General features: G+C 39.3%; 2 protein-coding genes across 4 annotated transcripts; both read left to right on the forward strand.

The window, feature by feature from the left end:
- The first annotated feature begins 486 nt into the window (after positions 1-486).
- Positions 487-3,171, forward strand: yeats4 (YEATS domain containing 4). The gene is made up of 7 exons (XM_074698341.1): positions 487-739; positions 896-1,015; positions 1,912-1,978; positions 2,065-2,159; positions 2,289-2,378; positions 2,614-2,701; positions 2,798-3,171. Exons 1-7 carry the CDS (start codon positions 689-691, stop codon positions 2,965-2,967), a joined length of 681 nt encoding a protein of 226 aa, XP_074554442.1. The 5' UTR covers positions 487-688; the 3' UTR covers positions 2,968-3,171.
- Positions 3,172-3,708: 537 nt separating this feature from the next.
- napepld (N-acyl phosphatidylethanolamine phospholipase D) lies at positions 3,709-12,231 on the forward strand. Of its 3 annotated transcripts, XM_074698204.1 has the most exons (11): positions 3,709-3,787; positions 3,904-3,999; positions 7,441-7,516; positions 8,666-8,779; positions 8,913-9,053; positions 9,504-9,728; positions 9,812-9,915; positions 10,008-10,173; positions 10,304-10,452; positions 11,519-11,633; positions 12,083-12,231. In XM_074698204.1, exons 3-11 carry the CDS (start codon positions 7,457-7,459, stop codon positions 12,212-12,214), a joined length of 1,206 nt encoding a protein of 401 aa, XP_074554305.1. In that variant the 5' UTR covers positions 3,709-3,787; positions 3,904-3,999; positions 7,441-7,456; the 3' UTR covers positions 12,215-12,231. The 3 variants fall into 3 exon arrangements, with proteins under 3 accessions (XP_074554305.1, XP_074554303.1, XP_074554304.1); XM_074698202.1 differs by having other exon boundaries at positions 3,741-3,999; XM_074698203.1 differs by lacking the exons at positions 3,709-3,787; positions 3,904-3,999 and adding an exon at positions 4,788-5,096.
- Positions 12,232-12,414: the final 183 nt, after the last annotated feature.

The following is a 12,414-nucleotide window of genomic DNA, read 5'->3' on the forward strand; positions in this document are numbered from 1 at the left end:
TTAATTGATAATGGGAATATCTCCCCAAATATGTTTATTTTCCCAAGTGATTTCTAACTATACAATATGAAAAACTATCACTTTAAATATAGTTACCTAACATAATCCCCCATATAGTCATAACCAGTCTATTCCCATACTTAGATCTATTTATTTAATATTCAGTCAGCTTATCTGTTGTTGTGTCGTTTATCTTTACTACTTATTGATTTATTTGAAAGGCTCCATTGGGAGATATCCTCATATTTCGAATAAAATGTCAAAACCTAGGGTACGCTTTGTACATTGAAACTAAAGTTTTGGGTTAAAAAAAACCCCACTCAGTTACAGATAGAACATTTGAATAAGGGGAAGAATGAAATAAGATTGATTTTTTTTTTTATGTGCGTGTAGTAAAAATCATTTTGAAATTTCAAACAACAGAACAAAGAAATAAAACTAAATGTCACGTTCAAAGCAATGACCAACGATAAGTGCCAGAGCCGGAACGTTCATCCCAACATCTAGTACTCCGTCGGACAGTTACCACCGGAACACTTCCGCTGGTTTCAAATGATTTAGCTGGATATATATAAAGAGCTTTAAATGATCCAATGGCAGGTATATTAAATATTTGCACATGCTGTGGAACAAGTAGAGTTTCCTAGGTTGTTCTACCGGGATATTTTCTGTCTTTTCCCACCGGACTATGTTCAAAAAGATGACTGAATTCGGTCCAGATTCCGGGGGGAGAGTAAAGGTAACAAAACATTACGCTTCTGCACCCTGGGCTTACATGAACGTACACATTTTGGTAGTATTTGCGTGGTTGCCGTGACAGTTTCGTTTTGTTCTAAATGTGACAACTTACCATTTCCACTAATGTGATTATGTGTGTGATTTATTCCTCCTGCAGGGAGTAACCATTGTGAAGCCCATAGTGTTCGGTAACGTCGCTCGCTACTTTGGGAAAAAGAGAGAAGAGGATGGACACACACATCAGTGGTCCGTTTATGTGAAGCCTTACAGAAATGAGGTCAGACATTTTAATTAACTTACGTCAGTCACTGTGTTTTTATTGGTTTTTAACAAATCTGCAAAAGCAAACAGAAACATCAGTGATGACGTATCTGCTTCGAATAGTAACCCGGATTTCACTGGGGTGTAGTGATAACACACACACGTTACACTGCCTTTGGCAGCCTCCAAACCAGCGAAAAGAGGAAGAGTCGGTTGTAAGGGAAAAGGCAGAGCTAGGAAAAGGAGACAATCTAAACCAAAACATAACCCTCGACTAGGCTGCGTTCTGCCACCTGAGAGGAGAAAAGGAAGGACTTAGCATGAAGAGAGATGCTTTCTTTTATTTTGGCCCCAACTTCTAAATATTTCTCCTCATCCAGATCCTCTGACTCGACCTGACTGTCTCAAACATTTCCTTTACTGTCTTTCATAAATTCTGTCCATGAATTTCCAACTTCCTAGCTAGAGAAAAAAAAAAGTTACAGGTCCACTGCATCCTACATCTACAGGAAAAACCTTCATACCTGCTGATCTCTACTGCCAACTCTGAGCCCAATCAAAAGCAAATATTGCCCCATATGACCTGACTTTGGACCAGTACAGGCGATGCTAAACCTTTTACTGCATTACAAGATGTCTTAAACAAATAGGTGAAGAATGTATTTTTTTCTAAATACTCTTCCCAGGCCTTTCAGAAAAATTTGTCCCCAGTTCTTCTTCCTACCAGTTCTTAAACAGAGCCAAAGGTTGCAGAATTTGGAGGACAGACCAAGTTTCAAAGTAGAGTCTGGGAGAGAGCTGGTTGGTTTGAATGGAAAAGCTGAGAAGTTGATATCATTTGGAATAACTTGGCAAAAAGCTCATGTGTTCACAATATGTTTTTGTTTCTGAAAATATTGATTCTTCCTTCAGGATATGTCCGCATATGTGAAGAAAATCCAGTTCAAGCTGCATGAGAGCTACGGTAACCCACTGAGAGGTAAAGAAACAATAAGAATCCTTCTTAGCATGTCTTTAAAGAATAAAACCTGTTGTGTTTCAAAAAAAATGTTTTCTTTCTTTTAGTGGTGACCAAGCCTCCCTATGAGATTACAGAAACAGGGTGGGGCGAGTTTGAGATCATCATCAAGATCTTCTTCATTGACCCTAATGAGAGACCTGTAAGAGCAACCAGTTGCAAACACGTTAATGTAACAAATAATGTGTCTATCTTCATCGTCAGCGTCTACTTGTCAAACCAGTTTATATGTACAATACACGTCTGTTAAAGGGGCTTGTGTGTGTCTTAGGTGACTCTGTACCACCTGTTGAAGCTGTTCCAGTCAGACTCCAGTGCCATGCCTAAGAAGACCGTTGTGTCTGAATTCTATGATGAAATGGTTTGTCTGCTTTCATACTCTACATCAGAACCACAGTTACTTAATGGAGACATGTTCAGTTTTTCTCTGCTATAAGATTTTTTTGAAGCACTGATATTTATGTAGCTACTGTTGTGATAAAATACTAAAAGTATTGGCTCGTGAAGTTGTTAGATTAAATGTGAGCTTTGGGTTTGAATCAAGAGCTGTGTGTGGTTAAGAGAGATTCACCTGACCTTGTCTTTGTCGTTTTCAGATCTTCCAGGATCCTACAGCCATGATGCAGCAGCTACTGACCACATCAAGACAACTCACACTCGGCGCGTACAAGCACGAGACAGAGTGTATGTACACACCTTCATGATCAAAGTCTTACACGCGTAGGTATCAAGAGTCACGCCCGATACTGAGCTGTTGTCATCTTATTGGTGTGTTTGCAGTCAGTGAGCAGGAGCAGAGGACCAAGGAGAAAATGGAAGCAGCAAAGAAGAGAACCAGCCAGGAGATCACAGAGCTGAAAGACAAACTTAAGGCCAGCAGAGAAAACATCAACCACCTCAAGGCAGAGATCAGGAAACTGGAGGAGGATGGAGACCACAAGGAGCACTGAAGAACAGACAAAAACACCATATGACAGGATTGCCCAGCAGAGCACAATCTTAGTTTTGTTGCTCCTGATCATAATTACAAAAATGAGGCCTTGGTGTAATCAGTACTGCTAACACAATGCCTTGTTCTTTGTATACAGCAAACACGACCACAGAAATAATGTTTCTGGTAACAGTTTTGTGTATGAAAGCTCATTTCTTGTTGTTGTTTTTTTTAGTATGTTGTTTTTTTTCTGTGATTGTATGTTTTTTTTTTTTTTTTACATAAAGAAATAATTGAAAATCATTGTCTACATTTTGTTTCATGGAGGTGTTCTTGTCAGATTTTGATAGAAACTGTAGAGATTGTTTACAATAATTTCATACACCATACTCAGCTCACTTCAATGTCAGTAGAAGAGTTGTACATTCATAGCACCAAAAATTTAGTTTTTCCAGTTCATATCATGTCAGGGTCAACCTTTCTACACCAACAGTCAACTTTAGGTGAAGGCAGAGAAATACTGTCCCCAGTTAAAGTTTGCCCAGGAGAACATGAAAGAAAGAAGCTGCAAATATTCTGTTTAGTATCCTAAATATTATAACGATATGACAGGGTTGAAACATTTCAAGTTACAGACAACTCTTTTATTTATCTATGTAATTCTATTTTCATATTTTTACCCGAAAATGAAAGTGCTAAATTGCATATAAGCTGTGATATTCAGATTTCCGTAAGGCCCTGAAAGCATCGTACAGGAAGTTCTAACTACTGTCGCTGCCGCAATAAAAAAAACTAATCCGTCCTGACCACCATGGACGCTAAGCTACTTCTTTCGACTTGTTCGTAACTTAAGTATTTTTTTCTTTCTGAAACACCCTGACAGTTATGTTTCGGTACAAAGAACAAGTATGGAGAGGGTGTTGTGTAGTTCTGTCCATTTGTTGTCTCCGTGTAGTTCTAGGTTTAATCAACACGCTGGGAGACTGAATGAAGTTTGTCTGCACGGACTTAAAGTTCTCCAGGTGCCCTTAATCAGGACGAGGCATTCAGGGTAAGTGCGTTTTTTTCAAAATAGTTCAATCAGATCCTCTTCTAAGACTTTACACAAGTGCTTATGAAATGTGTGAGCTACGTGTTACAAAAGTGAAAGTTAGCTTTGATATTCAAGATGACGGAAACGTTTTATGTCATTGAATGAAAAACATGTTTAAGAGCAGGTTCAACATCCATCCTGACTCATGTATTGAATTTTTCAAGTGTGTTTTTTAAGCTGCCTTCATTTACCTCACTGAATCAAGTCAAACTTCTGCTCCTATAGTCAAATACACTGTAGCACTTGTTCTTGGACCCACACAAAGAACCAAATTTCTGATAGTAATGTATGTAATACTGATAAAGAAAGGGATACTTGTTAGTTTAAGTGACTACATTTTTTCGAAAGATTTTGAATGCTTAATATAGACTACGTTTTTTTTCTTCTTCTTCATTTTATTATTATTATTATTATTATTATTATTATTATTATTATTATTATTATTATTATTGTTATTATTTTTATTATTGTTATATTTGTTTTTTTATTGTTTTTATTTTGCGTAAATGCCTATTAAATTTAAGACTTGAGCTTTTAGACCAAGTTGCAAAATATGAAATACGACACCATTTTTGAAAATATTTTTTTAAATTTAATTTAGTTTCGATCTTTTTTTTTTTTCTTCTTCTTTTTTTAATGTATATTGTGTGTGAAAGACGTTTCTCCATAGTTTTCAGTAGCTGCAAGTTTAGCCTGCAGTCATGTCGAGACTTTCTCGAGAGGTCATGTGATTAGATGGATTTTCACCGACGTCAGAGCTGGTGGTGCCGACCAAATGATCCTCACCGTGCTGCTGCATTTAAAACTCCGCGTCATACCTTTGACAGACATCTTCCTAGCGCATTTTAACTGCTGTCTTCCACTTTGCACTAGCTAATGTTTAAAGAAAAGACACATTTGCTGTCTTTAAAATTCGGTTGTTAATGATCCAGGATAGCTGTTAATAATGATACACAGCTCGCATTAAAACTCAGTGTACGGCTAACGTTCTGCAACAAACATGTCGCCTTGCTGAGATAACAAGTGGGGGTATTCTGTAGCTTTCAAGTTGTAAGGTAAGTTGACCAAAATAGTGACAAATTGTGTATTCGTGTGGCGTGACGACGTGTGTGGTACTCGACAGTGAGTGTATGGTGGCCTTAAAGAAACCGGAGGATTTTAATCCATTGCATGCTATCACTGTGACAGTGTAATCTCTGTTGTACACATGTCCCTGAGCTAGTTTTCAGTAAACTGTGTTAAAATCTTGCATGGGTTTGGTCTGAGGCTGTTGCTGCTCTATCAATATTGTTGTACAGTGTTTCCTGTCTGTGTCAATACCTGTTCACACCTTTTTAAACAGGAAATAGTTTGGGCTGTCAGCAGATGATATCACGAGTTCTTTCTGTTTGTATCACAGAGGCTGGATTATTCAATATTCACAGTTGTCATGATGCTTTCTTTTCTTTTTTGCACTCTTGGTTGGATAAATGTAACTATGCACGTCAGTCTTCCTCCACAGGTTGTTTAGATTCTGTGTTTTTCATTTAGACACAACCTGTACTTTTAATGCACAGCATGAAAGAAACTCCTGACGTCAGGCTGCGTTTGTTGTTTATATGTCCACATCAGGCACGCTGGCTGGCTACATAGATCTTTGTTTGACTGCGTCCACAGAGCTCCATTGTTGTCCCAGTGTCTGTGTTGTAGTGTGCAGTTTAAGTCCATTCATGAGGCTAAGTGCATCATCAGCACGCCATAGCTTTAATGTATGGAGTTCCCCAGAGAGGGCAAGTGCATTATGGGACTTCAGCTGCACAATTGCATCCATGTACGCACCTTTTGATAGCCTTAAATTTATTCTGACAAGTAAGATGATCCATCTTTTACCTAATGCCTGGATGGATCCACATCCTACCAGTATGTTAAATAGATAAGTGCATGAAGGGCTCATTCATGAGTGAAGTGGAGTTAGTGAGGGTGTGGACTGCACTGAGACAGCCAGAGATAATAGCAGGATGGAGGAGGGCTGTGATTAGGCTTGCAGGTGCCAGTGTTGATTTTTGTGCTAAATGTTGGTATTATTTATTTGCACTTAAACAAAAAAAATTATATATACTATAATGTTATATCAACACTTATTTGTACCCAAATCAAAGTTTAGTAATACACAGAAACCATGTTTGAGGTTGTTGAAAAGCGTTTTTGCCGATTGACATGGGACTGTGTGCAGGGTGTCCGCGGGGTCTTAAAAAGTATTAAAAGTTGATAAATCAATATTGGGAAAATTAAGGGCCTTAAAAAGTATTTGAACGTCTTAATTGTGGTTTTATGAGGTATTGAGTTTCATAGGTATTCAAGCTTTGACCCAAAAAATATCCATGAATATTTATTTTCCTCCTTGCAACTGTCCCCTGATTGGGACGTTAAACATTCAGTCGAAAAAGTTCTAAAATAGAATAGAATAGAAAAGAATAGAGTTACTTTATTGATCCCAAACTGGAAAATTGTTATGTTAACAGCAGAAATCGATGGAGTCAGTAGAAAAATACAAAAATAAAAAAGAACAAAATAAAAAAAAATACATAAAGACTCTAGTTACAATAAAATACAACAATAAGGATTGTGAGCGGTATAAACACCAGCTATAAATAACATCATTTCTAGTTTCATAAAGGGAAATTAAATACAACATTAAAGAAAATCACACTATCTCCGGCACATGTCCTAAATTTTAAAAATGATTAAATAATTTCTCATTTTCTCCAGCAAGTTGGCCTTGAATAACTGCTGTTTCTTGTTGTGGGAGTGTCCATAAACCTGCTTTTAGTTTCATTTGTTCTTTCAAGCTTTATTCCTCCTTAGCTTACATCATTTCTGTAAAAATGTAAACTACAACTGTTAAAAAGTGGATGCCAACAACAACTGAAAGTTGTGATAAAGTCTTAAAACTTTTTAAAAGTTTTTTGAAAAGTCTCAAAAAGGTATTGAAATCAACCTCAGGATTTCAGCATATACCCTGGTGTGAGTTTGTTTGTAACAACTTCATATTATAAGTGAACCATTTAAACTGTGGTAGCTCCTTTTGTTTTCATATGATTCACAACCAATATTTCGCAAGAGTAAAACCGGCCGTTTTATCCACAGTTAGGTAACTTGTGTCATAATCATACTTGTAAACAAGATGTTAAGAGATAAAATGATTACGAGACACTGAGGCGTGTTTGGTGCCTCTTGATAGCGTCATTTGAATGCCATTTGTCTCATGCAAACCACGGCTCTAACGGGCAGCTGGTGTCATTTTAGGAGAGTTACAGTTAGTGAGAAGTCTTCGCACATGGCTCCTGGCGCACATTTAAACTAGACGTACCATGTCAGAGTCCTAAGTGTGTGTTTGTGTGTCTGTGTCTCTTTGTGTAGGTGTGGCGGTGAGCTCATGGAGAAGCCGTCAGCAGCAGACAGAGCAGCGCTGGAGGAGAGCAAAGGCCTGGTGGAGGTGAGGAGTCCACTTATCCCATAATTCATTACATGTTGATTTAGACTCCTCCAACAGAAACATGTTTTAATAACAAAAGAAAAAATGAAAAATCTCACGTCAGGAGTGATATTCTGTCCCAGTCTTGTCTGAAAAGTGACTTTTGTAGTTGCAGATATTTTGATTAGTCATAGCAGGAAGAAACCAAGTGGAACCAAAGGTCACATGTTGCAGTGAGCCGTTCAGGTGAACATGCATGCAAAGTAGTGAGTACTGCTAATCTCAAAGGAATGAGTTATTATCAATGCTATGAAAACATCTGTGTACTCTGTTAACTGTGAGAGGAGAACATGTCAGATGTGATAAGATTTATTCAAATGCACCACCGTGAAGTTTCCAAAATAAAGATATAAAAACAGAGAGTGTTTCATGGATCAGAAGATGAAGTGATGTCACTGAGAGCTGTGTCCATGTAACACATTACACATCTGTTTGTTTGCTGAGGATTGATTTGTAATGGTTTCTAAAAATGAGAGAGCTATTTACAGGAAACTTTTTCTTTTCTCATCAATTAGACTCGTACACATCAGCACATGAAGAGAGCAGTCAGGTCGTCACTGAGAATGTCCCAAAAATGCTCTCTAAAAGTTGGAACACAGTTAACCTGTTCGTATCCACATGAATGAAAAAAGTTGTTTTGTGTATTTTGTGGCCAATTAAAAAAGAGCACTGTTGCTCTGTTGCTCTGGAAAGAAGCATGATCAGCACATCTTTGTCACAAGTGTCCCATCCCTGCTCAAAGCTTCATGAACAAACCTTTGTCATTAGCTGCTGCCAGCATGACACGCCTGGTTATCTGCTGGGACTGTGGAGGAGTGAGTTGGATGAATATAGGAGTGTTTTTAGTCCTAAATCCTACTGTCAGATAATTCCAAACATTCTCATTTCTACATAATTTATATTTAAAAACTTATGAGACTTTGTTGAAGCAGTTAAGTTAAAAATTGTGGACCCAAAAGCTATAGCTTGTGCCACAAAAAGTCTTTATTTTACTTTCAGCTTTTCACAGTACGTTAAAAAATGATGTCCTGTTGATTTTTTTTGTCCTGTGGTAACTCATCCTCATTACCTCTCAGTTCAGGCTCTGTGTTTCTCTGTGTGTTCCCTCAGGATGGTGAGGTGCTGAGAGGTGCTGAAGGTGGAGAGGTGGATATTCAGACATCGAGGAAGAGCAGCTCCACTCGCTCCTCACGCAAAAGCTTTCGTCTCGACTACCGACTAGAGGTAAAATAAGCTACTGAAACGTCCTCTTTCTCCTTTTTCTAACCTCTTTAGCGCTTTACTTTCTTCATGTTTGTCCCTTTTTATTAATTAAGTATGAACAAAAAGACAAAATGTTGTAATTTTTTGATTTTAGGAGGAAGTGACAAAGTCTTGTCGAGATAAACATGGTCGCTGGACAAACCCCTGGCCAACATGGAAGTTCCCTTCATACGTCACCCTGCTCAGGTTCCTGTTGTGGGACAAAAATCACAGCAATGTGCCAACTAGTAAAGAAGTGAGTGATGATAAAGTAAAATTAATATTATTTATCATATGGCACTGAGTGCTACAGCTGACCTCCATTTTTTTCCACCTCTCCTGGTAGAAACATTGACAGTAGCTGACTCACAGACAGAACTTAGAGCTGCTGGTAGAAACCTCGCTGAGTTCAGTAGAAGCTTTTCATGATTTAAAAGCAGCTTTCACACAGCCATATAAACTTTAACCCTTTGTTGGACAGACTGTGTGGTCTTGTTATATAACACCTATAGGAAGGGATCAGCAGACACAGAACCAGAGATCAGGGTGGAGGAGCAGCTTGTGACAGATCTGCAGAGTCTATTTGTGTTAGGACAGAGAGGATTATGATAAGATGAATCAAATGAATAATCAGTATGTGGTTATTCTCTGCCTTCTTTTCCTCCCTCCTCTTCTTCTTTTTACCTCACCCGTTCCACCCACACAGGCTCTGGACAACGAGCTTCCTGTAATGGAACCGTACTTCGTCCAGAACCCTGATCTCTCAGAGTCTGGTCCAGGTCTGAGGGTCACCTGGCTGGGTCACGCCACAGTTCTGGTTGAAATGGACGGGCTCAACATTCTGACTGACCCCATTTTCAGCCAGAGGGCCTCACCGTTTCAGTTCATGGGGCCCAAGAGGTTCAGAGGGCCCCCTTGTACTGTAGAACAGGTGAGTTCTGGTTTTCTACATGTCCCCCCTCTGAGTACTGGTTCATTTTGGCTGCTTTGAAACTGAAACCTCTCTGCAAACAGCTGCCGAGGATTGACGCTGTGGTGATCAGTCACTCTCATTACGACCATCTGGATGTTGGATCAGTTTCCAGCCTGAACGAGCGCTTTGGAGGGGAGCTACGCTGGTACGTGTGGTGGATTTTCTGTCAACATGAATGATTTCAAAGATTTATAGACGTCGTTGATGCATCCAGCGCTGCTGTGTGTGTGTCTGCAGGTTCGTGCCCCTGGGTTTGATGGACTGGCTGGTAAAGCTAGGCTGTGAGAACGTGATGGAGCTGGACTGGTGGGAGGAGAACTGTGTCCCGGGTCATGATGATGTCACATTTGTCTGTACGCCCTCTCAGCACTGGAGCAAACGCACAGCAATCGATGATAACAAGGTAACTAATGATTCAGTCGTTGGTTAATATTGTTAAAAATCTTTTTATTGCACATAAGTTCACTTTGACTTAAAGTCATCACCAAACCACTACACAACAGCTCTTCATCTCAAACCCGTCTCCTCCTCAGTCTTTGTGGGGCAGCTGGTCTATCCTGGGTCCCAACCATCGCTTCTTCTTTGCTGGGGATACCGGCTACTGCTCATCCTTCCAGGAGATCGGACGACGCTTTGGACCGTTTGACCTGGCAGCAATCCCAATTGGAGCCTACCAGCCCAGGTTAGTAACACACTCACTGAAAGTGTCCACTTTGTACTCTGAAACATCCTATTAATCATTTTTAACTACAGCTGTCACTTTAATGCTTTAATAAGATTAATTAATTACACCACAAATTAACACGTTATAAAATTTACGCAAGATTAACTCATAGGCTGGCCAGCTATTTTCAGAGTATCTTGAACAATCTTTCAAATCCAAATAATATTGTTTTCTATGATGATGTAAACACCAAAACTACCTAAGAAGAGTGGTCTCTCTTCTTTCAAGTCTCTCTTCCTGTTTTTAATCCAAAAAACAGACAAAAAGTCCTTTTTGATTTCGTGCTAGTCTCGGTTGCTCCATCCTTTGATCCTCTCCATGATCTCTGTCGTCTTTTCTCACAATCACGCTGCTCTTTCTCTCTGCAGCGTCTCGCTATGTCTCTGTAATCTCACATCTTCTCCTCATATCCATGCTGAGCTCTCATCCAAAGAGCACACCGCTCTCACCTGCCAGACCCCGCCTCCCCCTGCTGAAAAACACAATTTACTTATATAGAAGCAGAAAAAACAGTTGGAATCGAATTGACGTCATAGACATCAATGGCAGCGAACACTGACATTTGAAGTTGAAAATTTGTGGATTTCCAAATCTTCTCTTCTTCGTTTATTCATTTGATTAGTCCTGCACTATAATTTTGTAATGTCTTAGAGTAAGGATTCTTTATTTGGGGACCTTCAGCAGATATGAGATTAAAATGTGATTAATTAAATTAATAACTACTTTATAAAAATCATTTTAATTAATTTTTTTAATTGTCTGACAGCACTATTCTTAACAGTCAGTCTCGTTTTACAAGACTGTTTAGACAAAAAATAGCAAAAGGAAAATGGAGTGCAACATAAAAACACTTTTAATCATATCCTCAAACTAGAATCAGATTTGGTGATAACAGACTTTGTTCTGCTGCAGTATATTGCACTTCTCCTCTCATTCCTCTGAAAATTCAAACACTTTCAGCTTCACATCAACAGAGAGCAGCCATTTTTGTGGAGACTTAATCTATGCATGTTTTGTTTTTCAGGGATATGATGCAGGGGCAGCATGTTGATCCAGAGGAGGCGGTTCAGATTCACCAAGACCTTCAAGCCAAACAGTCAGTGGCCATTCACTGGGGGACGTTTGCTCTCGCTTACGAGGTGAGAAAATATAGATGCTCTTAGGATAAGACACATTTGACTTCTTGAATCATAAAACTGTTTTTACAAGATTTAAAAAACACTCCTATATATGGCACTGGGAAATTAGTTGAGCTCTTTATGTGTATTGTAACATGCTCTTTCACTGTTACGTCAATGATTTGTTAAGTGTGAGTGCTATCAAAGAGAGTCCAAAGGTCAGAGAGCTCCAGAGGTGTAAAGACTGTGACTCTATGATGTTCTGGTAACACAGAATAACAATGGTGTCATTGTTTGCTAAGCTGTGTGACTATTTTAGCAGCTCACACATTTCAGCGCAGCGTCTGGCTCACTGCCACACTGAGAACGCTATAGACAAGCTAACACAGTGCTACACATTCTCAAACATGCTGCTGAGCCAAAATAAACCAAGTACAGGTTTTCACATGTTCTCTGCTCTCTCCGGTCAGTACTACCTGGAGCCGCCGGTCCGTCTCAGAGAGGCCCTGGAGGTGAAGGGACTGAAGCCTGAATCCTTCTTCACTCTGCACCACGGGGAGTCTCGCCTTATATCCTCAAAGACTGGAGACGTCTTTGACTGATGCTGAGTGTGTGTGTGTGTGTGTGACAAAATGCAGAACATTTTCGTGTGTGTACATGGACTCAGTGGTTTATGTTTGAAATTGCATGAATGTTTGCAGCTCATCCCCACAGGAAGAAGAAACACGAATGTTCCTCATGCTGAAAGTTTATCCTCGAGCAATACTCCCTCCAGGAGCTGTGACTCCGTGATGAGCTACAC

This window comes from Halichoeres trimaculatus, unplaced genomic scaffold (assembly GCF_033239565.1).
Source record: "Halichoeres trimaculatus isolate MK-OKI-2021-1 unplaced genomic scaffold, fHalTri1.1 fHalTri1_scaffold_21, whole genome shotgun sequence".
In the NCBI taxonomy this organism is placed as follows: Eukaryota; Metazoa; Chordata; class Actinopteri; order Labriformes; family Labridae; genus Halichoeres; species Halichoeres trimaculatus.